Source organism: Trachemys scripta, chromosome 1 (assembly GCF_013100865.1).
Source record: "Trachemys scripta elegans isolate TJP31775 chromosome 1, CAS_Tse_1.0, whole genome shotgun sequence".
NCBI classification, from domain to species: domain Eukaryota; kingdom Metazoa; phylum Chordata; order Testudines; family Emydidae; genus Trachemys; species Trachemys scripta.
This window is the reverse complement of record NC_048298.1, coordinates 29,659,528-29,682,001: the sequence shown is the minus strand read 5'-3', so window position 1 is coordinate 29,682,001 and position 22,474 is coordinate 29,659,528. Positions and strand designations below refer to the sequence as shown.

General features: G+C 43.5%; 1 protein-coding gene across 4 annotated transcripts in view; it reads left to right on the top strand.

Moving 5' to 3' along the window:
- The window catches only part of CELSR1 (cadherin EGF LAG seven-pass G-type receptor 1), a 265,428-nt gene that overhangs the window by 156,948 nt on the left and 86,006 nt on the right, over positions 1–22,474 (top strand). For all 4 annotated transcript variants that reach the window (XM_034767045.1, XM_034767036.1, XM_034767029.1 and 1 more), the window contains exon 5: positions 5,156–5,244. In XM_034767045.1, the coding sequence (XP_034622936.1) occupies positions 5,156–5,244 (89 nt within the window). The remainder of the gene's footprint in view (positions 1–5,155; positions 5,245–22,474) is intronic.

The window sequence follows — 22,474 nt, the reverse complement described above, 5'->3', positions numbered from 1 at the left end:
GGTTTCAATGGGAATAGAATTGGGCCCTAGAGGAACAGAGGCCTTTAGATATTAGATCAACCTCTCAGTCCTTGGAAGTAAGGGTGGAAAAGAGAGTGCACAATCTTTGTATTTGTTGGGCAGTATCAATAATTCATCATTTCTAAGTAAAGGGGAAGATTAAAGAGAGCTATGAGCTTGAGAAGAGAACTGCCAGTGTTACTATACATCAAGTAGCTGCTTGGTACTTGTTAAGTGAAGTCTGATGTTTTGGAAGAGGTGCTTTTTGGTAAGCAACTGTTCACTATAAACTCCCATGGCATTCAAACATTTAAAGATGGGTCATTGTTCTTTCGTATTCATAGGTGCTCATCTGCTGTAGTTAATATTACTACTGGTATTCTTTTAATTAGATGGGGCATTAAGCTGCAGATCCTGCATAGACAGTAACTCTCATGACATAATGTGTGATGAGATTAGTAAGATGTTTCAACTTGTGGCAGGCTTTATATTATAACGGTGGCACCCACTATGTAGATAAGGGCTTGTCAGCATACCAGTTATAAAGCCCATAGGCTTTATAAAGCACATCGCTCGCCCGCGCCACTTCTCGCCGCCCCCATTGGCTCGGGACGGCGAACCGCGGCCAGTGGGGGCCGCGATCAGCCGAACCTGCCGCGTCAGCAGGTAAATAAAACTGGCCCGGCCCGCCAGGGTGCTTACCCTGGCGAGCCGCTTGCCGAACGTTGCCGACCCCTGGGCTAGATGATGATTTTCATCTGGATAGCATTAGTTATCTGACAGTGCCTCAAACACTTTCTTTATTGAGAGGAAGAAGAGAGTGGTATTAAAAATAGGAACAACCATGATACAAGAGCAGGTTATTTGTCTTGTTGAACTTATTTTGTCCTGAAGCTATATAGTATGGGGCCAGCTATATAGTATGGATCAGACCAGTGGTCCATCTAGCCCAGTATGCTGGCTTCGAACAGTGGCCAGTGCCACATGCTTCGTGGGGAATGAACAGAAGAGAGTAATTATTGAGTGATCCATCCCCTGGTGTCCAGTCCCAGCTTCTGGCAGTCAGAAATATAGGGACACCCAGAATAGGGGGTTGTGTTCCTGACCATCTTGGCTAATAGCTACTGATGGCCCTATGCTCCATGAACGTATTTAATTCATTTTTGAGCCCACTTATACTTTTGGCCTTCACAACATCCCCTGGCAATGAGTTCCACGGGTTGACTATGCATTGTGTGAAGAAGTACTTCCTTGTGTTTGTTTAAAAGCTGCTGCCAACTAATTTTATTGAGTGACCCCCCGTGCTTAATTTGTAATGAAAGAGGTGCCTGGGCTCAAGAAATTTTTTTACTTTCATAACTGATGTGGCAATCCCAGAGGTGCCAGGGCAATGAACAGCCAAGCTTAGAGGTGCCAGGGCTCAGCCCTAGCACAAATTAAGCACTGGTGGCCCTTGGTTTGTGTGTTGTGTGTAGGGGGAAATAACACTTTCTTATTCACTTTCTTCACACCATTCACGATTTCCATCATGTTTCTCCTTAGTCATCTCTTTTCTAAACTGAAGAGTCCCAATCTTTTAATTCTTCTTATATGGAAGCTGTTTCATAATCCTGATCATTTTTGTTGCCCTTCTCTGTACCTTTTCCAATTCTAATACAGTATATCTTTTTTGAGATGGGACACCCAGAATTGCACACAGTATTCAAGGTGTGGGTGTACCATGGATTTACGTAGTGGCATTATATTGTCTGTCTTATTAGCTATCCTTTTCCCAGTGGTTCCTAACATTCTGTTAGCTTTTTTAACTGCTGCTCTCACTGAACAGATGTTTTCAGAGAACTATCCATGATGACTCCAAGATCTCTTTCTTGACTAGTAACAGGTAATCTAGACCCCATCGTGTTGTATGTATAGTTGGGATTATGTTTTCCAATCTGCACTACTTTGCACATATCAACCTTGAATTTCATCTGCCATTTTGTTGCCCAGTCACCCCGTTTTTTGAGATTCTTTTGTAACTCTTCGCAGTCAGCTTTGGACTTAACTATCTTGAATAATTTTGTATTGTCTGCAAATTTTGGCACCTCACTGTTCACCCTTTTTTCCAGATCATTTATGAATATGTTGAACAGCACAGGTCTTAGTACAGATCCTTGGGGGATCTTCTATTTTCCTCTCTCCATTGTGAAAAATGACAATTTATTCCTACCCTTTTCCCTATTTTTTAACCAGTTACTGATCCATGAGAGGACTTTCTCTCTTAACCCATGACAGCTTACTTTGGGCTGTTCTACACTGGGGGTGGGGGGTATCGATCCAAGATACACAACTTCAGCTACGTGAATAGCGTAGCTGAAGTCGAAGTATCTTGTATCGAATTACCTGGGGCCCACACGGCGCGGGATCGACGGCCGCGGCTCCCCCGTGGACTGCGCTACCGCCGCTCGCTCTGGTGGAGTTCCGGAGTCGACGGTGAGCGTGTTCGGGGATCGATATATCTCATCTTAACGAAACGCGATATATCAATCCTGGATAAATCGATTGCTACCCGCCAATACGGCGGGTAGTGAAGACGTATCCTTTCCTTAAAAGCCTTTGGTGTGGGGTCTACTAAAGGCTTTTTTGAAAGTCCAAGTACACCATATCCACTGGATAACCCTTGTCCACATGCTTGTTGACCCCCTCAAAGAATTTTAATAGATTGGTAAGGCATGATTTCCCTTTACAAAAGCTATGTTGCTTCTTTCCTAATATACCAAGTTCAACTATGTGTCCGATAGTTCTGTTTTTGCTACAGTTTCAGTCAGTTTACCTGGTACAGAAGTTAGGGTTGCCAGTCTGTAATTGCCATGATTGTCTCTGGAACTTTAAAAAAAATATCAGTGTTATGTTATCTTTCCTCCAGTCATCTGGAACAGAGGCTGATTTAAGCAGTAGGTTACATACCACTATTTATTAGTTCTGCAATTTCATATTTGAGATCCTTCAGAATTCTTGTGTGAATACCGTCTGATCCTGGTGACTCATTATAGTTTAATTTATCAATTTGTTCCAAAACCTCTACTGTTGCCGCCTCAACCTGGGACCGTTCCTCAGATTTGTCACCTAAAAAGAATGGCTCAGGTGTGGGAATCTCCCTCACATCTTCTGCAGTGAAGATGATGCAAAGAATTCATTCCTCTTCTCTGTGACAGCCTTATCTTTCTTGAGTGCTCCTTTAGCATGTTCGTGTGTATATTTATTCATATATATGTACATATAATAACATATGCATTTTCTAAATGAAATAATCCTATTATTTTAAATTTTTCTACTTTAAAAAGAATGTTATTGGGTCCCATCTGGCAGCAATTTGGGTTTTATTTAAAATACAATTTACAAAATGTAAGACCAATAGAATTTGAAGCCTAACTTTCCCTGGAGTGTGGGTGCTCGCAAATGCACCACTGTAAATCCATTTATATTTACTCCATTGATTTACACCAATGTACTTGTGAGCAACATTTGCACTTTATGTTTAAATGCTTCTAGTTTTATTTCTATATTATTACCTACAGAGCTCAAAAGCATGTTTTAAGATAGACTTTTTTTAATGGGTAAGTGTTATGAAATAATGTGTTTCTGTTTTGCGAGTTTTGTTTTATTCTGTATTGCCTGTCCTTTCCTTGTCTAAACAAGAATCAGATTGTTAGGAAGACAGCCTGAGGATGAATGAGAATAGGCTAAATTCAGCTGGTGTATATTTGGGGAATCCATTTAAATCAATGAAGTTTCATTTGGATTTGCACCAGGGCAAATGAGAGCAGAATTTGGCCCAGTATATTTAGAGATGCTGTTCTCTTTGGAAGGAGAATGGTTTGTTTTGAATACATGGGTAAAAATTAACAGGAAGGTACAAGTTTTGGACATATTGGCAGTCACTTTTGCCTGTGGAGTAATATGTAGCAACATTTTTTTTTTAGCAGAGATCAAGATAAAATAATTAGAGATCAATGTGTCTTTCTTCACAAAAGCTTGCTTATGAACTTTTAGCATAATTTTTCATTATCCTTATCAATGATTGAGGTCCCTTTCAAGGTAAATGTAGACCAGATATTAAACTGTAGTCTGTACTGTTTGAATAATCAGGGTGTATTTAAGGGATAGTCATAGACACAGAAGAGAATAGTGAAAGGTTACTTATGAATATAGAGGAGAATGCACGCTTTATGTTCAATATGTGAAACTATCAGCTTTGTTAACTTGTGGGAGGGGAGTTGTTTTTTCTGTGACTTATTATATAGGTAGTTTGTCTAATGTTCTTTCTTCTCTTCTTCCTCGGTAACAGGAACTTTTGTCACAGTGTTTAAAAAGGGGGGTGGAAATCCAAAGCACTTTGCCAGGCCCTTATGTACTTTTGCTGTAAATGTTTGTTTTGTCATTACTTCACAGCAGCAATGAATAATCACCATGCTAGTTCTTCTGGTTTGCATACCTGACTTAACACCCTCTACTCTTACAAATATAATATACAAAGCAACCCTGATTTTAATCAATGAGTGGCTGCAAACAATATTCCTTAACCACAAGTTTAGAAATTAAAAATTCTTCTGAGAAAAGTGTTTTGTTTCTGTAACACTCCTTCCAGTAGAGCTGTCAGATTCCAGCTTCTCAGCCTGGATTAGAAGTCGATTTCATTGATGTGCTTTTAGCCAGCAAGATACTCTTCAAACCAAAAATCACACTTCACACTTTTGTTAACGACAGAAAAAGCAACAAAACTCATGTTGATATGTTCTCATTTGACAACTTTTTCAATAGCTTTGTTTATCCTGTACATCTCCTTTTACATTCTGCAGCAGCAAAAAGAAACATGTTTCACTGACGTATTACAGAAGTCAATTTTATGTTTGTGCACCCAAAATAGACTCTAGTAAAACTGAGAGTACTCAGCAACTCTCAGACTCACACTCCAAATTCTTGCATGTTAAATTACCATTAGTGTATATACTGTATTAGGCCTGGATTTCATGGGTGGCTGGTAAACTGTTGTCTTTCGGGCAGGACTGTGTTTCTATTCGTGTTTTGTACAGTGCTGAGCAGGTCACTAAATCAGAGTAACCATCATGGTGACTATTTTTTTTTTTTTCTCCTCATGTTCCAACTAACATTTCAGGGGAGACCACTACAACAGTTGCACCATTTGTTCCAGGAGGGGTCAGTGATGGACAGTGGCACTCTGTTCAGGTGCAGTACTACAACAAGGTAAGGTAGAACACTTCAAGAACGCTATGTGTAAAGTAGTAAAGACAATGGGCCAGTTAGTGTGTCCTCAGCACAGTTTCATTGATTTCAATGGAATAACACGAATTTACACCACCCAAGGATCTGGCCCAGCCTATGTAGTTGCCCTGGGATTTCTGTTTTTGTTTTAATTTTTAACTAACCCTGGCACTAGTCCTGCTCACCTAATTGAGGCAAAACTCTCCTTCATGTTCTTTTAGAGTCTAGTCACAATAGGAGCGCAGGCTCGAGTCCAGGGTGTCCTTTGAGGAAGAATAAAATTGAAAATGTTCAGTTATTTTGGGCTTTTCTAGTTTTCAGTTCTTCTGAAACCCCTAACAGTTGCTGAGGGGATGCATTGAATCACCACATTCCCCAACCACTCTGTCCATGCCCTTTGCATGGTCAAGCCTACTCACTTTTGGGGTTGCTCAGAGTCACAGGTGGAGGGAAGATTGTGACAGCTTCCTCACTGGTAGACTTTCCTTTTGAGGGCCCTCTGACAGTGTCTGCTATTGCCTTTTGATATTTTTTACCAGATTCTAGTATTAATATTTATTACGGTAGCTAAGTACTGAAAAAGCAGGCAGCACTGCAAGAATGCTTCTATTTTGGTGCATTCTCCTATGAAAATTCATGTAAAGGAAACAATATACTGTGTACAGAGAATTGGAAAATTAAGCTATGATATGGTATTTTTCGAGTAATCAGGAATGTTCCTACTAAATAATTTTCATTTGCCATGTACAAAGATATAAGAGATTAGATTTAGTGGAAAAAAGGCTATTCCATACACTCAACGAACTAATTGAAGGGTGCAAGGATACTGACGTGCTCTGTGGGTAGCTTATGGGAGATGTAAGTTGCTGGGATCTAGGTATGTCAGGGATCTAGGTACACAAGCCATTTCTGTAAAGAACAAAAGAGGGCTTTGAGATTAAATATTCGGTCATAGTTTAGACACACATTTCAGAGCTCCTGTATCTATAATGGAATTAAATAATTCGTATGGTTATTTAAAATTGATGCTTTTTAGTCTGACATGATAGCATTATGAAGGATTAAATAAAGAAATAGATGAGTACTGTTGGCTGTGTTATAAAGGAAAGAGGATACTAATGTAAGAAGATAAATAGAAGATGAAGGATTAATATAATCAACAAGTTCTTTTTCCCAGTGCTGTGTCCTTTCATCACAATTTGTGTGCGACTTTGAATGAGAAGATTAGAATTTTCATCAGATTCGTAGGTAGTGTCTTCTAGCCTAAGGATATTTTATGGAGAAAATAAAATCATCCAGTTATGCATTTATTCCTGTATTATGTGCCTTTATTTTCACTGTACAACAGAGAAACAGAAGTGTAACTTGTATGTATGTGACCCTGGACACAATGAAAGTCTTTCTTGTAATCTGTAAAACACTGTTTTTGCATGTTCTTGGCTTTTTTCCCCCCAGTAAGTAGCTTTAATATAAAGGGAGTTATTTACTGAAATGATAAAGAAACCCTTAACATATTTCATGGTGAGCCATTTCTCTTCATGGGCCAGCAAGCATAGGGAAAGGAACATACATCAGCGAAAGGTTGGATTGCATAGTATGGCTACTAGTTTAAAGTTCTAAAGTGCTGCCAAAAAGATAAGGAGTTGAAACAGTTCCAGCCTATTCTCTAAAAGGAAAAGTGATCCTATGCAGTGGTTAAAAATAAACCTTTGACTCATTTTCAGAGTTTGTTTCTGTTTATTGAAGGGATAATATAAATTATTCTGGTAGCATAGTGAAGGACATTTTACTGTTTTAAAGCATTTGCTTATTTGTCTGCCTCTGACTATGGTACCCCTCCCTCTGAGCTGGAGTGGACAAAGTCCCGCTGTGAGAGTGGCTCTCAGTGTGAGGGCACTCTTGGGACCTGTGTGCTGCCCTCTTCCTCCCAACAGCAGATCAAGGCTCACTGGCGAGGGAGGACAGAGGGGCCTCTGTCAGTTCTGCCATGCCAGGAGTAGAGCACAGGGAGCTCAACAGTTGGGATCAGGGTCAGTAACTGGCCTGCTGGGCTTCCCTGAAATACTCTCCCTGCTTTGCCATCTTCTTTGGAGGAGATTCTTGGGAGTCACAGATGCTCAGTTTTGAGCCTTCCAGTGTGTGTATGGGCCTTTCCCCTTCTGTCTCCCAGACTGCTCCAGCTCTGTGGGGAGAAGGGGACACACAGGTGTTCCTTCCCATTTCCCCAGATGCTGTTCCCTAGAGCAGGGGTCGGCAACCTTTCAGAAGTGGTGTGCCGAGTCTTCATTTATTCACTCTGATTTAAGGTTTCGCGTGCCAGTAATACATTTTAATGTTTCTGGAAGATCTATTTCTATAAGTCTATAATATATAACTAAACTATTGTTGTATGTAAAGTAAATAAGGTTTTTAAAATGTTTAAGAAGCTTAATTTAAAATTAAATTAAAATGCAGAGCCCCCCGGACTGATGGCCAGGACCCAGGCAGTGTGAGTGCCACTGAAAATCAGCTCGCATGCTGCCTTTGGCGCGTGTGCAATAGGTTGCCTACCCCTGCCCTAGAGGGTAGTTATTCCCCTTCCCCTCCTAGTCTTTTGTTAAAAATGCAGCAGCTTATTTTTTGGAATGGACAAGGGAACAAAGTTGGTCCTGTCCCCCTTCTCTGGTATTCTCAGGGCTGTCGACATTAAAAGAAGTTGCAATCTCTTCAGGCTGGCCCTGCCCCCAGTGAATGATATAGGAGTCTACCTGAGCAGGGCTTTTGTCTGCAAGCAAGAAGTGAAATGAGAGGGCCAGCGGGGGGCAGGGCACTAAGCTAGCACAGTGAATCTAAAAATATATTTTCATTAAGAGAGGTCAGCAATGGGCATTGGCCCACACTTTTATAGAAAGGGATGGCCTGGAAAAAAGGAGTGAAACTTTAAGAGTAAAATCAAGCACCGAAGAATGCAATAAATGCTATGGTTCCTTTTAATAAGTTCTGAATACAATAAGGACTTAAGAGAACAATATAGCTCAACAGTCTAATGTGATAAAGTGGTGCAGTGAGGAAGGATTGTTGAGTTTTTATGGGCAAGGGTAGAAGGAATCAAAAATTATTTCACTCTTAATTTCACTTTTCAGCCAATTGTCCCTTCTCATCGTTTGTAAACAACCCAGTGGGGTAGTTAACATAGATATCATAGAATCATAGAATCATAGAATATCAGAGTTGGAAGGGACCTCAAGAGGTCATCTAGTCCAACCCCCTGCTCAAAGCAGGACCAATTCCCAGCTAAATCATCCCAGCCAGGGCTTTGTCAAGCCGGGCCTTAAAAACCTCCAAGGAAGGAGACTCCACCACCTCCCTAGGTAACGCATTCCAGTGTTTCACCACCCTCCTAGTGAAATAGTTTTTCCTGATATCCAACCTGGAGTATCGTCTCTGTCTCATATTGATTTAAGGGTCTGATATTGATTTAAAGGTCTGATATTGCTTTTAATCACCCTAATGCTGTATTTTTGTTGTAGGGGCTCTGAATAATCACTCCCTTTCTTTCCACTGATTCCAGGCACGGAAACTCACTGCCACAGAAAGAACAAGGAGTACTTGTGTCAGCTTAGAGACTAACAAATGTATTTGGGCATAAGCTTTTGTGGGCTAAAACCCACTTCAGCAGATGCATGCAATGGAAAATACAGTAGGAAGATATAGATATACACAGAGAACATGAAAAAAATGGGTGTTGCCATACCAACTCTAATGAGACTAATCAATTAAGGTGGGCTATTATCAGCAGGAGAAAAAAACTTCTGTAGTGATAATCAGGATGGCCATTTCCAACAGTTGACAAGAAAGTGTGAGTAACAGTAGGGGAAAAATTAGCGTGGGGAAATAGTTTTTACTTTGTGTAATGACCCATCCACTCTCAGTCTTTATTCAAGCCTAATTTAATGGTGTCCAGTTTGCAAATTAATTCAAATTCTGCAGTTTCTCATTGGAGTCTGTTTTTGAAGGTTTTTTTGTTGGAGAATTGCGACTTTTAGGTCTGTAATTGAGTGACCAGGGAGGTTGAAGTGTTATTGTTATGCCACAGTTATTGTTCATGATTTATAAGCCTATTGGAGATACTAGACATCAAAACATAGGGCCTGATTCACCACCCTGTTACTCCCGTTTTATGCCAGCGTAGCTTCATTGACTTCAGGGGCTTTGAACTGGCATAAAACACAGTAATGAACCATGCATTCAAAGTGGTGACCACTCTTCTGAGAAGTACACGTACCTCTGCCTTTTAATGTAAAAGACGATGCCATCTGACTGTGGTAAATCAAGCTTTGGTATCTTCAGCAATTTATTTGGGGAATCTCTAGCATTGGGGTTGGATAGGGGAAATCACACTCAGGTGTCAAAGTTAGTTGCATGTGCAGTACTTAAATAATGCAAACTGTAGTTCAGGCTCCTAGAGTGCCCCTCCAGGGGCGTGCATACCTTGCACCATCTCTCAAGGATGCTGCAGCATGCTCCTCAGCCGCCAGTCTTGTTGGCTGGGTAGGACTGGCTGCTAGGACTGGCTGCTGGCAAGATAGAGCCATGGCCCTGTCTTCTCCTGGGCCCCCCCTCTTGAGGCCACCCTGGTGTAACCGAGGGGATGGTTAGGGGTCTTTGCTTCTAGAGATATTTATTTGTAAGGCAATTCCTTGGCAGGCTTATGTTTTAACAAGGTTTGAAGATAAAAAGTCCCTGTGAGGAGTTTGCTAAGGCAGATAATGTAGGGATTTGTGTTATGCCAAGATAAATAGGATGTTATGTCTAAACTTGATATAACTCAGACGTGTTTGAATAACAGAATGCCTAAAACGTATGGCTTCATTTAAATTACCCACACAAGCAGGTTTGAAGGGGGAGATAACTCCATATTGTTCACGTCTACTTCACTCTGGTCCATCCATTTGTCAGTGTCCTGAACCATCACCTCTGTGCCTTTAATGCACAACCCTTTTGCATGTTTTAAGCTCCCTGAATTCACTCACAAGGCCCAAGCCTTTCCACTCTTAAAACTCACTAATGCCCTGCTGCCTACAATGTATCTTACTGATTTGTACAGAAAAGCTCTTTTGTTGTTTTCTGTCCTCAGACAGGTAGACAGTCTGTCTTTAGGCTGCAAACTCCTTGGGACAGGGCTCTCCCCTTTTGTACACCTGGAAAATGCCTAACACACTGTAGGTGCTACCACAAACAAATAATTCAGAACGTTGGAGATGTGCACCTAGCAGGTCTGTGTGATTATATATTCTTATCATTGTTACACTTAACCTTCCTTCCTTTGGTTTGTTACCCCCCTTTCAAAATGTCGTTTTCAAAGAGATTGTAAGCTCTTCAGGACAGGGTCCCCGTCTTTCTGTGTTTGTACAGCACCTAGCACAAACAGGCCTTGATTCTAATTGGGTCCAATGCAGCTATTGCTGCTGCGAGGGTTGTGATATCTATGCAAAACTCCCATTAACTTCAGTGAGACTTCCATGTACAGAGGGATGTCAGGAGAAGCCCTAGTGAGTAGGGAAAGTAGCATTTAACCAGGCTGTCTTGGAAGACACATTTTAACCGTCAGTCAGTTTATATTTTATGCAAATGAATGAACCGATCTTATCTTTGAATCATTAGCTTTGAACAGAGTGCAAGCAGTTTGTGAAATTTGTAAGGCAGTCAGTGACACTTTGAGTGTCCCTGAAATTTGGATTCCATGAACAGCTGATTTGGGAGTGTGTGGGGTCTCATAGGAGGTTTCTAATTGTTTGACAGTTGGTTGTTTAAAATACAAGCCTGCAAGTCTCAACTCTTCCAAGACAGGCCAGTGGTGTGGGTACTTGTGAGCTATGGGTTTAGATTTATTTCTGCAGCTGAATCAAGGTGATGGTGGGTACGAATGAGGTAAGAGTGGAAATGACCCCCCAGGTGTTTGTTTAAAATGAATTCAGAAAAGGTTTGCTTGTTAAAGTTACTCGTAACATTATTAACAGAGTGTTAGTCAGAAAGTGACCTCCTCATCAGTTGCTTTGTCTCTGAGAGGAGACAGATGTTTTAAATACAGAAGCAAGAGGTCAGTCTCTACCCCAGTTTTGCATATAGTACTGATTCTTCTAAGGAAAGTAAATGTGCAACCGGTTGTACTAGAGCAGGGGTGGGCAACCTATGACACGCGTGCCGAAGGCGGCATGCAAGCTGATTTTCAGTGGCACTCACACTGCCCGGGTCCTGGCCACTGGTCCGGGGGGCTCTGCATTTTAATTTAATTTTAAATGAAGTTTCTTAAACATTTTAAAAACCTTATTTATTTTACAAACAACAATAGTTTAGTTATATATTATAGACTTATAGAAAGAGATCTTCTAAAAACGTTAAAATGTATTACAGGCACGCAAAACCTTAAATTAGAGTGAATAAATGAAGACTCGGCACACCACTTCTGAAAGGTTGCTGACCCCTATACTAGAGGGAGCATGGAGTGGTGGGGTGTTAGTGTGAGAGCCCCGCTGTGCCGAAGGGCCAGATTGTGTGCTTAAGAAAATGGATCATTTATCTGCAGGGTGGCTCAGGAGGCACAATCCTTCTTTTCACTCCCCAGCAGGCCTGGGGCATGTGGAAGCTGCACCATCAATGTGGATTGTGCAGGCTTCTCCCCCAGTGTACAGTCAACCCGTTGTGTGGGCTAGTAGGGAAAGGGAAGTGTGATTGTGGCCCTGTGCCACCACTAACTCATCCCTCCCTACCCCCTTTTGGGGGATCTGTGCTCCTGGGGTGTAGTCCCTGTGCTCACCAGGGGCAGGGGTCCATGGCCTCCTTACTACTGTCTCTAAGGGGCCGCTTACTCTCTTTCCCTGAGGAGTACTTGGGGGTGGAGTTTGTCCTGCCTGTCTCCTCTACTGCAGAGTGGATCCCTGATGCCTTTTCCCCTCCCCTCTTCAGGCTGGTGTCTGTCTGCTCCTTACAAGCCTCTGCTTCTGCCATTAGGAAACCTTAGGGGCTTCCTCTCAGACTTCATAATTGGAGGCAAGGCTTATGCTGTTTTGTGTCCCTGTTTTCATCTTCCCCAATCCTCTTTCACACACATTGATATTATCCTTAAAATTACGCCATATGGGGCAATGATCAACCTTGACCTCACTCTTTTACAAAGTGCGGGTGAGGGAAATAGAGAGCGTAACCACCCTTTAAGCTGTAGCATGTTAATCATACTACTCCCTGATGGTGTTTAATGCCAGTGACCACTGGGCAGTGTATTTCCATTTCAGACTTAGGCAATGTGCAGCAGTGATCAGTAGGAAACATCACAGCAGCTCTGCACTTGCTCAAATGTTCAGCATTCTCCTACAAACAATGTGTGTTTATGCAAAAGCATCACAGTAGCAAAAATGACAATTATCAGAGGAGGAGAGGCAGGAATAAAGTTTTAATAACATGTACTGATGAAAATGATTCTCCCCCTCCCCCTCCTTTGGCATCAGTTGACAGCCTTCTTAATTTCAATTTAAATGCTTATGGCAGGTCTGTAGATGTCTTAGTGGCGGCAATTGTGATTCTGAATTGAATTTCCTGGATAACAAACACTGTGGGGAAAGAACTAGGAGCTTTGAGCCAGTGAAGGTGATCCAGAGCTGTTTCAAGACTTTGCTTCAGTTTCAGTCTCATATTAAAAGTCTTGCCAGCTCCCCATTAACAAGATATCTGTTTACCTGGACATGTTTCTTGGAGTAATAGATGTTTGCTGATTTTTGGGAGGGAAGGGAGGGTGAGAATTAATGTATTTGAAATTTTTCATTTCATCTTTACCGATTCAACTGGTGCACATGTGAAAATTGTTTATCTGCAGGGGTCCTGATCCTGCTACCATTAAAGTAAATGGGAGGGGTGCTGTTGAGTTTAAAGGTGGCCTGCAATATAAACAGCATTATTTTAAAACATGTTTTAATGTCCCTTTTGTAACTTTATATTGCATAAAGAAGGCCTTTAAACTTTTTTTTGCGGGGGAGGGGCGGGTTCTTTTAATTTTGCATATTTTACATTATGACTTCAAGTCTTACCTACCCTGTTCTACCTTAAAGAATTTTTTGACATCTAGAGACGTGGTAGGATTATGACACTGTATATATCAAGAAAGTGAAACCTGGTTAATTGAAAAGGGAAAGGTGATTTTTATTCAGACTGTTGAAAATACTTGTTTTTTGGTTTGTTTCATTTTTAACCCTATTCGGGTCACTAGTGAAGCAATCTTCAGTGTATTCCTATGTCCAATATGACGAATAGAAAATTGGGAGCCACCATCCATCTACCATATTCAATTGGTAGCTTAATGATAGATGGCAAGGGTCTTTTCTTACCTTATTTAAACATTAAAGAACCCCTGTTTTCCAAGGATAGTGAGTCTCTGAAAGGCTTCAGCAAAATGTACTGTACTGAATTTTAAACACCAGCTTGACAGCGTACTGACTAAACTTCCTTTGGGTTTGGTAGTTTACATAAAGCAAGTGCGATAATTGTTATTTTGGGGAAATTTTTGTATTGTCCCATTGACATTTGCATTTCAATTAGCTGAGCTTCCAACCAAGACACATTTCTTGGAAGAGAGGGAAAAGGGAGTGTCCCTTTGTTTGTTTTTGTTTTTTGGTGCTAAATATTCCTTGCAAATCTTCCTCGAGATGGGCATGTCCCACTTCCCTGAGATTGATGTTTTCATAAATATAGGGGCTTGTCTACCTGGTGCAATTGTGCACATCAGTGGGGTGTGAATTCTAATATGCACCAGTGTGTCACTCGCTAACTGGCCCATTTAGACCCTTCTGGCATGCACTAAAAGCTCCTAGTGTATGTCAATGTAATCTTGTTTCAAACATAACTATGTTAACATGCACTAGGGAACTTTCAGTGCACACTAGCAGGGTCAACATGGGCCAGCTGGTGTGGATCAGAATTCACACCCCACTGATGTTCACCACTTCACCGTATAGACAGGTTCTAGGAATTATTTGTTACTTTGGAAGAAGAGGTGGAAGTAATGGGGAAGATTTATCCCCAGTAAACTAGATGTTGGTGAAAAGTGATAGCCCTGGAGGTTGAAGTCCTTTGTTAAGCCACAGAACAGATAAAGTAATGGGCAGTAGCAGTGCAAGCTTCCCCTGTTACTCTGCTAATGTGCCTCTACTCTAACTAGAGTGAGCCCAGTTAAGGCAAGACATTAGATTCGTCTTCATAAATACAGTAACTCCTCCCTTAAAGTCGTCCCGGTTAACGTTGCTGATCAATTAGGGAACATGCTCGTTTAAAGTTTTGTAATGCTCCCTTCTAACGTTGTTTGGCAGCTGCCTGCTTTGTCCACTGCTTGCAGGAAGAGCAGCCCGTTGCAGCTAGCTGGTGGGGACTTGGAACCAGGGTCTACCAGCAGCCCCCATATCAGCTCCCCCTAACAGCGCCCTGCTCCCCTAAGTTCCCTGTGCAGCAGCTGCCTGCAGTTCACCTGTGTCCCTCCCCCCACTGCCATGTACTGCTCCTGCCCTCTGCCTTGGAGCTGCTCCCTAAGACTCCTGCTTGCTGTGCGGGGGGGAGGGAAGGAAGAGGGGAGCTAATGTCAGGGTGTCCCCCTCCCCCTGCAGCTGCACCCCGCTTACCCCATCTTCCATAGAGTAGGAGGGACACACCAGGGCTCAGGACGGAGGGAGCTTGCAGCAGCTGCAGTCTCAGCAAGCTGATCTAATTAACAAGGCAGTGTACTTAAAGGGGAAAGCGCATATCTCCCTCCACTCCTGCTGCCTTGAAAAGTGAGAGAGTTAACCCTTGAGGGCTCAGCCAATTGCTAGTTCATCATTTAGCAGTAAGGGAAATATCCCACCCTCTGACTTCTCCACCTCAACCAAGCTTCACAATCATCATCACTGTGTACCAGTATTAAATTGTTTGTTTAAAACGTACACGTGTGTGTGCGTGTATATATATATATATACATATATATGTAATATAGTGTTTTGTCTGGTGAAAAAAATTTCCCTGGAACCTAACCCCCTCATTTACATTAACTCTTATGGGGAAATTGGATTCGCTTAACATCATTTCACTTCAAGTCGCATTTTTCAGGAACATAACTACAACATTAAGTGAGAAGTTACTGTATTAAGTCCTTGGCCTCTGCTGAGTCTGCCAACATGAGTGGCAATGGATTACATTTAGTGATGTTGACACTCATCCACCAAGAATAGGAACAAAACCACTAGGCCACCCAGTGGTAACTACTTTCAGTAATGATAAATGTTGATTAAGAAATCCAGGGTTAATTTCACATGCAGCACCACACTTGTTCACAGCCTATATTTGTCTGAGGAGGTTTTATTGAATCTAGTAATAATAGATTGTGTTTTACTAGTTGAAAACTTCAACCTATTGTTCCGAATTTTTAGTACAAATGCAGTTTTGTTCAGAATTCAAGTTACATCCAGAATTCAAGTTATATTCCAGTTATTCCTGACTGACTCATCACCTAAGGGTGTTATTCGTCATTTGGCAGGAGATAAAAATGTTTTAAGTATAGACATGTTTCTTTGATTATTACAGGGCATGTATGTGTATATTTATATGGCGTGTACTTATGTGTTTATATGTAAATTAAGTCCGGGTTGCTTAAAAATGTTACTGCCCTACAGGCTTCGTGTGCTTTTTCAGCAGCTCAGTAGAACATAAGGTAATTTCCCTGCAGGCCAGGAATCCTGCACAGAACAGAAAATCCTTATGGCAACCTTGACTATATAGGTACTGCGTATGTTGCAGTAATTCAGTCAAACCACAGAATGACTTGAGCATCTCACTAAATGACTCATGAAATGACTCACAAGAGTAAGGCTTGCAAGATCAGACCATGTGTCTCTGAGAGAAGCTGTTCAATCTTCCACTGGTGGTCAAGGATTCATTCCCTGTAACTGCTCAGGGCCCAAGAAGTATAAAAGCAGCAGGTATAAATGCTTCAGAAAGAATCTGGAATGTGTCACTTGAGCCTTAAGGCTTCCAGTAAGTAAGTGTATATAATATGAATACCACACTATTTGCTGTAATTGGGTGAAGGATGTCCTCTTATACTTGACAGTATGCAGTAAGGTGTAATTCTTTTATTCCTTTGTTTTATTCACTGGATTTCTTTAGGCCCTTGAGCCAGTGTCTGGTCCTTATTTTCAGGTGTTTGAATAAAGTTTTAGACACTAGGTGAAAGGCCCAAGTGCACCAATTTTTTCTAAAACAATCTTGTTTCCTTTCACAGGTGTTACAATTAGCAAGGGTATTACTGCCAGCTCCCAGAGTGGTATGTGTACAGGATGTTCTGATCAGGGAGAACTTGGTTCTCTGTTTAACATTTCCTGATGGACTGTCAGGTCATGTCACTTTTAGAGCACAATGTCAGACATCTTTCTGGTCTGGCTTTTCCCTACCCTTATCCAGTTTACAATCACATGGCCCAGCCCTGCTAACTCTTACATACATAGCTAATATTCACCTGAGTAATACCCTTGAAATATTAATTTTATTGGGCTACCCTTTGTGAGTAAGGAATTGAGTGCAGGGTCCACCTCTTAGAGACAATTGAATTTTATTTCTCTATATTTCCAAACTAAACATGCAAATTCTTCTGTGCAAGATAAACATAAAAGTAATCATGGCCATTTACAGTTGATCTTCACTTAAGTGTTAGCTTGAGATATAACTCGAGGTTTTCCCCTAAACTGACTCCTGTCCAGATTCAGAAATCTCTAGCTAGAGTTAAGTAGCACTTTAAGTTCAAGGTAGCAAGCCTATCAAGGGGAGTGGGTTGGAGCTTGAGTGCCACTGAAGCTTGAGATGGTAATGCAGTGGGGACTCAGCTTACAGTCCATTTAAGTGCTGGGAGTCCCCCAATGCCTTCCCAAAATTCCCACCTAGGGGTATTTGTTGTTTCTGTCCTCCCAGCCTATTAACTGGACCGTCTCTCTATTCACTATAAATACCCACCTCAGCGTTTGGACCTTGCCTTACATGTCTGCACCTGTAGTGTTTATCTTAGCTCTGTGATTATGCTTGATCATTCAGATGGTGACCCAGGGGAGGGAGAGGGGGGAAGGCACTTTCTTCCCAGCATGCAGCTAGCTGGCCTCAGGACGACACCAAGCTGCTTGTTCAATTGTGATGCGCTGCCAGCAGGGCTTATGGGTTGGGGTCCAAGACCACAACTCAGCAGGCGAATGGTGACATTTCATCCAAACTGTCTGAGGAAGGGATCCACCAGACTGGCCACCTATGTCAGGACAGGATCAAACCCCCGAAGACACCACTGCCAGGCAAAGGACCAAATCTCCCAGTCTGGTGAAACCCCACCATACTACAAGTGGCTTAACCAGGTACTCTCTAGTGCTGCAGAAAGGAGCCACTTACACCCTGGACAGCTCCCGGACCCCAAGGGAAGTTCCTGGGTGATCGACCATAGATGAAGGACCACCAGGGAAACCTGGGGCTGTCGCCAACCACAGAGTCTTGGGTGAGGTGAAGCTTACACGTACCAATAGGGGCCACAGCCATTTTGCCCTAATGCAGGACTCTAGGGAGGAGATGGAGAAACAGATCAGGGAGGAAGTGGCAAATGAATCAGCATTGCCTCAGCCAGATGAGAACTCCATTGTCAGGGGGGAATATAAGGGCCCGTCATGGCCTGGGTAGGACTAATCTGTATTGGATTATAACATTCAAAAACCAGTTGGAGAACACTTCAACCTCCCTGGACACTCAATTACAGACCTAAAAGTCGCAATTCTTCAACAAAAAAACCTTTAAAAACAGACTCCAATGAGAAACTGCAGAATTGGAATTAATTTGCAAACTGGACACCATTAAATTAGGCTTGAATAAAGACTGGGAGTGGATGGGTCATTACATGCTAATTTTCCCCCTACTGTTACTCACACCTTCTTGTCAACTGTTTGAAATGGGCCATCCTGATTATCACTACAACAGTTTTTTTTCTCCTGCTGATAATACCTCACCTTAATTGATTAGTCTCATTAGAGTTGGTATGGCAACCCCTGTTTTTTCATGTTCTCTGTCTATATTTATCTTCCTACTGTATTTTCCACTGCATGCATCTGCTGAAGTGGGTTTTAGCCCACGAAAGCTTATGCCCAAATAAATTTGTTAGTCTCTAAGGTGCCACAAGTACTCCTTGTTCTTTTTGCTGATACAGACTAACACGGCTACCACTCTGAAACAGTATTGGAAGGTGGAGGATGGCAATTGCTGGGTAGAGGGTGGACAACCCTTCTTAGAATGGGTACTGCCATTTCCATCCTTCCACCCCGAGCATCCAGAGGGCAGAGATCAGCTACTATCCTGTCTATCCCACTCTCTGCTGCATGTGGGAAACCATCATCCTCTCTCCCCCACACTCCCAGTACTCAGAGGGTAGGCTTCACTGCTGCTGCTGTGTCTGTGTTGTGTTCCCTGCTGGCCATACGAAGCTGCTATCTTTCCAGATTTAAACTCCTGCCTGTGTGCAAAGCAGGCATTATTAATACAAGCATACAAATGCCTGCAGACACAGAACTGGGGGTGGGAACAAGCAGGGCCGGCTCCAGGCACCAGCCCACCAAGCATGTGCTTGGGGCGGCGCCTGGAGGGGGGCGGCGCGGCGGGGCGCTCCGGCCCGAGAGCGGGGCCGCGACTGGGCTTGCCGCCCTCCCCATGGCGCTCCGGCCGCCGGGGAGAGCAGAGAGTCATGGCGGGCTCGCTGCCCTCCCCCCGGCGCTCTGGCCACCATGTGCTCTTTGCCCACCCCTCGGCACTCTGGCCGCCAGGGAGAGTGGAGAGCCCCAGCTGGGCTCTCTGCCCTCCTCCCGGCGCTCTGGCCGCCGGGGGCTCTCTGCCTTCCCCCAGGCGCTCTGGCCACTGGGGAGAGCGGAGAGCCCCGGCCGGACTCTCCGCCCTCCTCCCGGCATTCTGGCCGCCGAGGAGAGCGGAGAGCCCCAGTCGGGCTCTCCGCCCTGCTCCCAGCGCTCTGGCCGGTCGGGGATTGCTCGGTGCCCTCCCCTGCCGCGCTGGCGGGGGTGGGGGGCGCGGCGGGTGGCTTTTTTGCCTAGGGTGGCAAAAAAGCCAGAGCCGGCCCTGGGAAAAAGCATTTGCAGGGTATTCAGCACTGTGCTTTCTCTCACATGGCACTAGAATTTTAGCATTTAAAGAGGCCATGCAAACTTTTAAAAAATAATGCTGTCTCAGGATGCAAGTCTGTGGCAAGGCCTTTGTTGGTGTAAAGTCAAGAGCACTTCAGAAGTCTCTTGGAAATTCAGGACTGGACTCACACTGCTGCAGGGAAAGGAGGGGTGGAAATGCACATCTCCATTGGATGGATGCTCCTGCATCTAGTTCATCAGCCTGTTCACATTGGCCTGAACTTTACTCCGGGCTTATGCAGCCAGCGACCACTGAGTGGAGGCTTAGCCAGTCCATGGAAGGAAATGCCCAGGGTCAGGATTGCCATCATCACTCCACCCTCCATGCAGGGACAGTGGTGTGATGAGAGGTGACCGTGTGCACATCGCATTCACGTGACGTTGCACTGTACCATTTGTGCACGTTGTACCTGGTTTAAGGCAGCTGTTCACTGTTAACAATTCAAAGCAGCAGTGATGCTAGTATATTTCACTTTTACATTAATTAATTCGTAAGGCAGCTGCACCAATACTGTTGGTCACTGATGCACAGTGAAAGGTTAATTCAGCTGCACTGACAGAGATAGGCACAGTTGCACTGTTAGATGCTTAAAATTTATATTGATAGTGTTATTTACTTTGAATCCTTCCTTTGTTCAGTCCCTTTGCTTTTGTGAGTGCTTTGACTGCATTAGAGAGGGCTGGGCACTTAACACAATTTTATTTCGTCAATCCCATCACAATACGGGCACGTTTGGAGAAGGCTTTCCACAAACTGCCCCTGACTCTCCGAGCCAGGCAGGGGGATTAGGATCTGGGCAGGAAAAAAAGGATTAGGCCCCCAGAGTTGGAACCTCTGGCCAGCCATTTCTGCTGCTGCATGCCGGGCAGGGGGACTAGGAGCTGGGTGGAGAAAAGCCCTGCATCCCATCCTATTCAGAATAGGACCCATGGCTTTCCATTGGAACACAGAAACAAACACAAGCAGAATTGTTGTGCTGCAGCAAGTTGCCAGGCACACACCACTTCTGCCCATGTGACCAGAACGGACAAACATTGTTTTCCCAAAATACACCATGAGACTTTGGAAGGAGCAACTCAGAATAGTGCGGTGCTCAGAACCAAGGGAAATGTCCCCAGAAGGCAAGTGCCTTTGTTGGACTCAGTACTGTGGCCATGAGTGCACGGTAACTTGAGGATGGTTTGAGCTGGCCTTTCCGGCTTGGCAGCTGTCACTCACGGGCTGGCTAGCTGGAGTGAAGTACCTCGAGTGTAACCATTTGAGCTAACAAGGCAGTGAAGACAACCCCTTAGCTTCACTCTCATACGATTCTTATAGTTATTCCAATAAGAAAATGTATTTTGATTGCAGCTGACTAGCAGGACTCAGTTTCACTGTCTCCCTGTGTAGCGAACAGTTAGCATTCCTTGCTGACAAAGGACTTTATGTGCATAGGGCTCTGTTTTGGCTCTGGGAGTCTGTGCCATGCAAGAGTGTATGTGGAGGTGTAGAACATGTGTGTAGCCAGAGGCAGAATGTTTCCACAGGGGCTGGGGAAGCATGCTCAGATGTGCCTTTTTTAAAGGGGCATGGTCAGCCTCTGAGATCAAGTATGCACATAGAGGGATGGGGCCTGGTCATGGCCCCAGTTCACTCAGTGGAGACGTGGAACACATCTGGCTGTGCCAGCTGCATCCTTCCCTCTTGGGGAGGGAACAGTGGCTGTCTGGCTGCCTATTGTGCAGGTGTACTGATGGGGGAAAGTGGCACCCTGAGCTTGTGTTCCCCGCATAAGGACAGCCAGAGTCTGACCTTTAATCTAAACCAGGGGTCGGCAACCTTTCAGAAGTGGTGTGCCGAGTCTTCATTTATTAACTCCAATTTAAGGAGTTATATGTATGTAAAGTAAATAAGGTTTTTAAAATGTTTAAGAAGCTTCATTTAAAATTAAATTAAAATGCAGAGCCCCCTGGACCGATGGCCAGGACCCGGGCAGTGTGAGTGCCACTGAAAATCAGCTCATGTGCTGCCTTCGGCACCCGTGCCATAGGTTGCCTACCCCTGATCTAAACTCATTGCATCTGGGTGAGCAGAATGAGCAGACTCCTAGAAGGTGACAGTTGTACTAGTCTGCCTTAGAGATTAATGTTGCAGTTTGTTTTGAATAGGATCGGATGAAATATGGCTACACCACAACAGTCTGCAATGGAGAGACAAATGCAGGCCCCATTGATTGTAGCATACATGTCCCACAGTGCTGGCTGCTGGTGGAGCTGATAGATAGGCTATCACGTTTCCATCTGCAAACACAGACCTTGTGTGATGATAGCAAATTCACCTGTTATGGAAACAGAATGATTCTATATCCAGCAATGATGATTGACCCCACCTCAGCCCCCCCCCCTTGGTATCCCACTGTTACCTTCGGAAGAACAAAGCAAGCTATCAAATACCATTGGAGTTAAACTCAGATTGCAAACTATACAATCGCTTCAAAAGCCATTGATGGCAATATTGGGTATTCTCTCTCTTTTAAAGTGAATTTAATGCTTGTGAAAAGTGCTGGGTTGACAGCCCTGCAACCTGAAGTCCTCTGTTCCCACATAACTGATATGCAGCTATAGAAACAATGCTAACTTCTCTCTGCTGCCTTCTAGTGCACCTCAGCCCTATCTGGAGGGGCCCCCTTTGTGAGTAAAAGGGGAGTTTGCTCTCCATGCCCATTCACTCTTTGGTTTCGTTACTGAGACTGCCAGTTATGATGGTGATTTTTATGATTCAGCCATAAAAGGAACTGAACAGAGATCACTGACTCGTTGTACGTAGGCCACTGAACAGCCATCACAGAGCAACAATTTTCAGTCACTATTTGAACCTAAAGTGATAGATTTTACCAATTCCTTTTACTTGGTAGTCTGCACATTTGGAAATGTGATTGGCAATTATATTCTTAAATAGAAATTAACAGTTTTTGATAATATGATGTGTGCTTGGAAAGGCCACAGCTACACATGTACTGGGGAGAGAA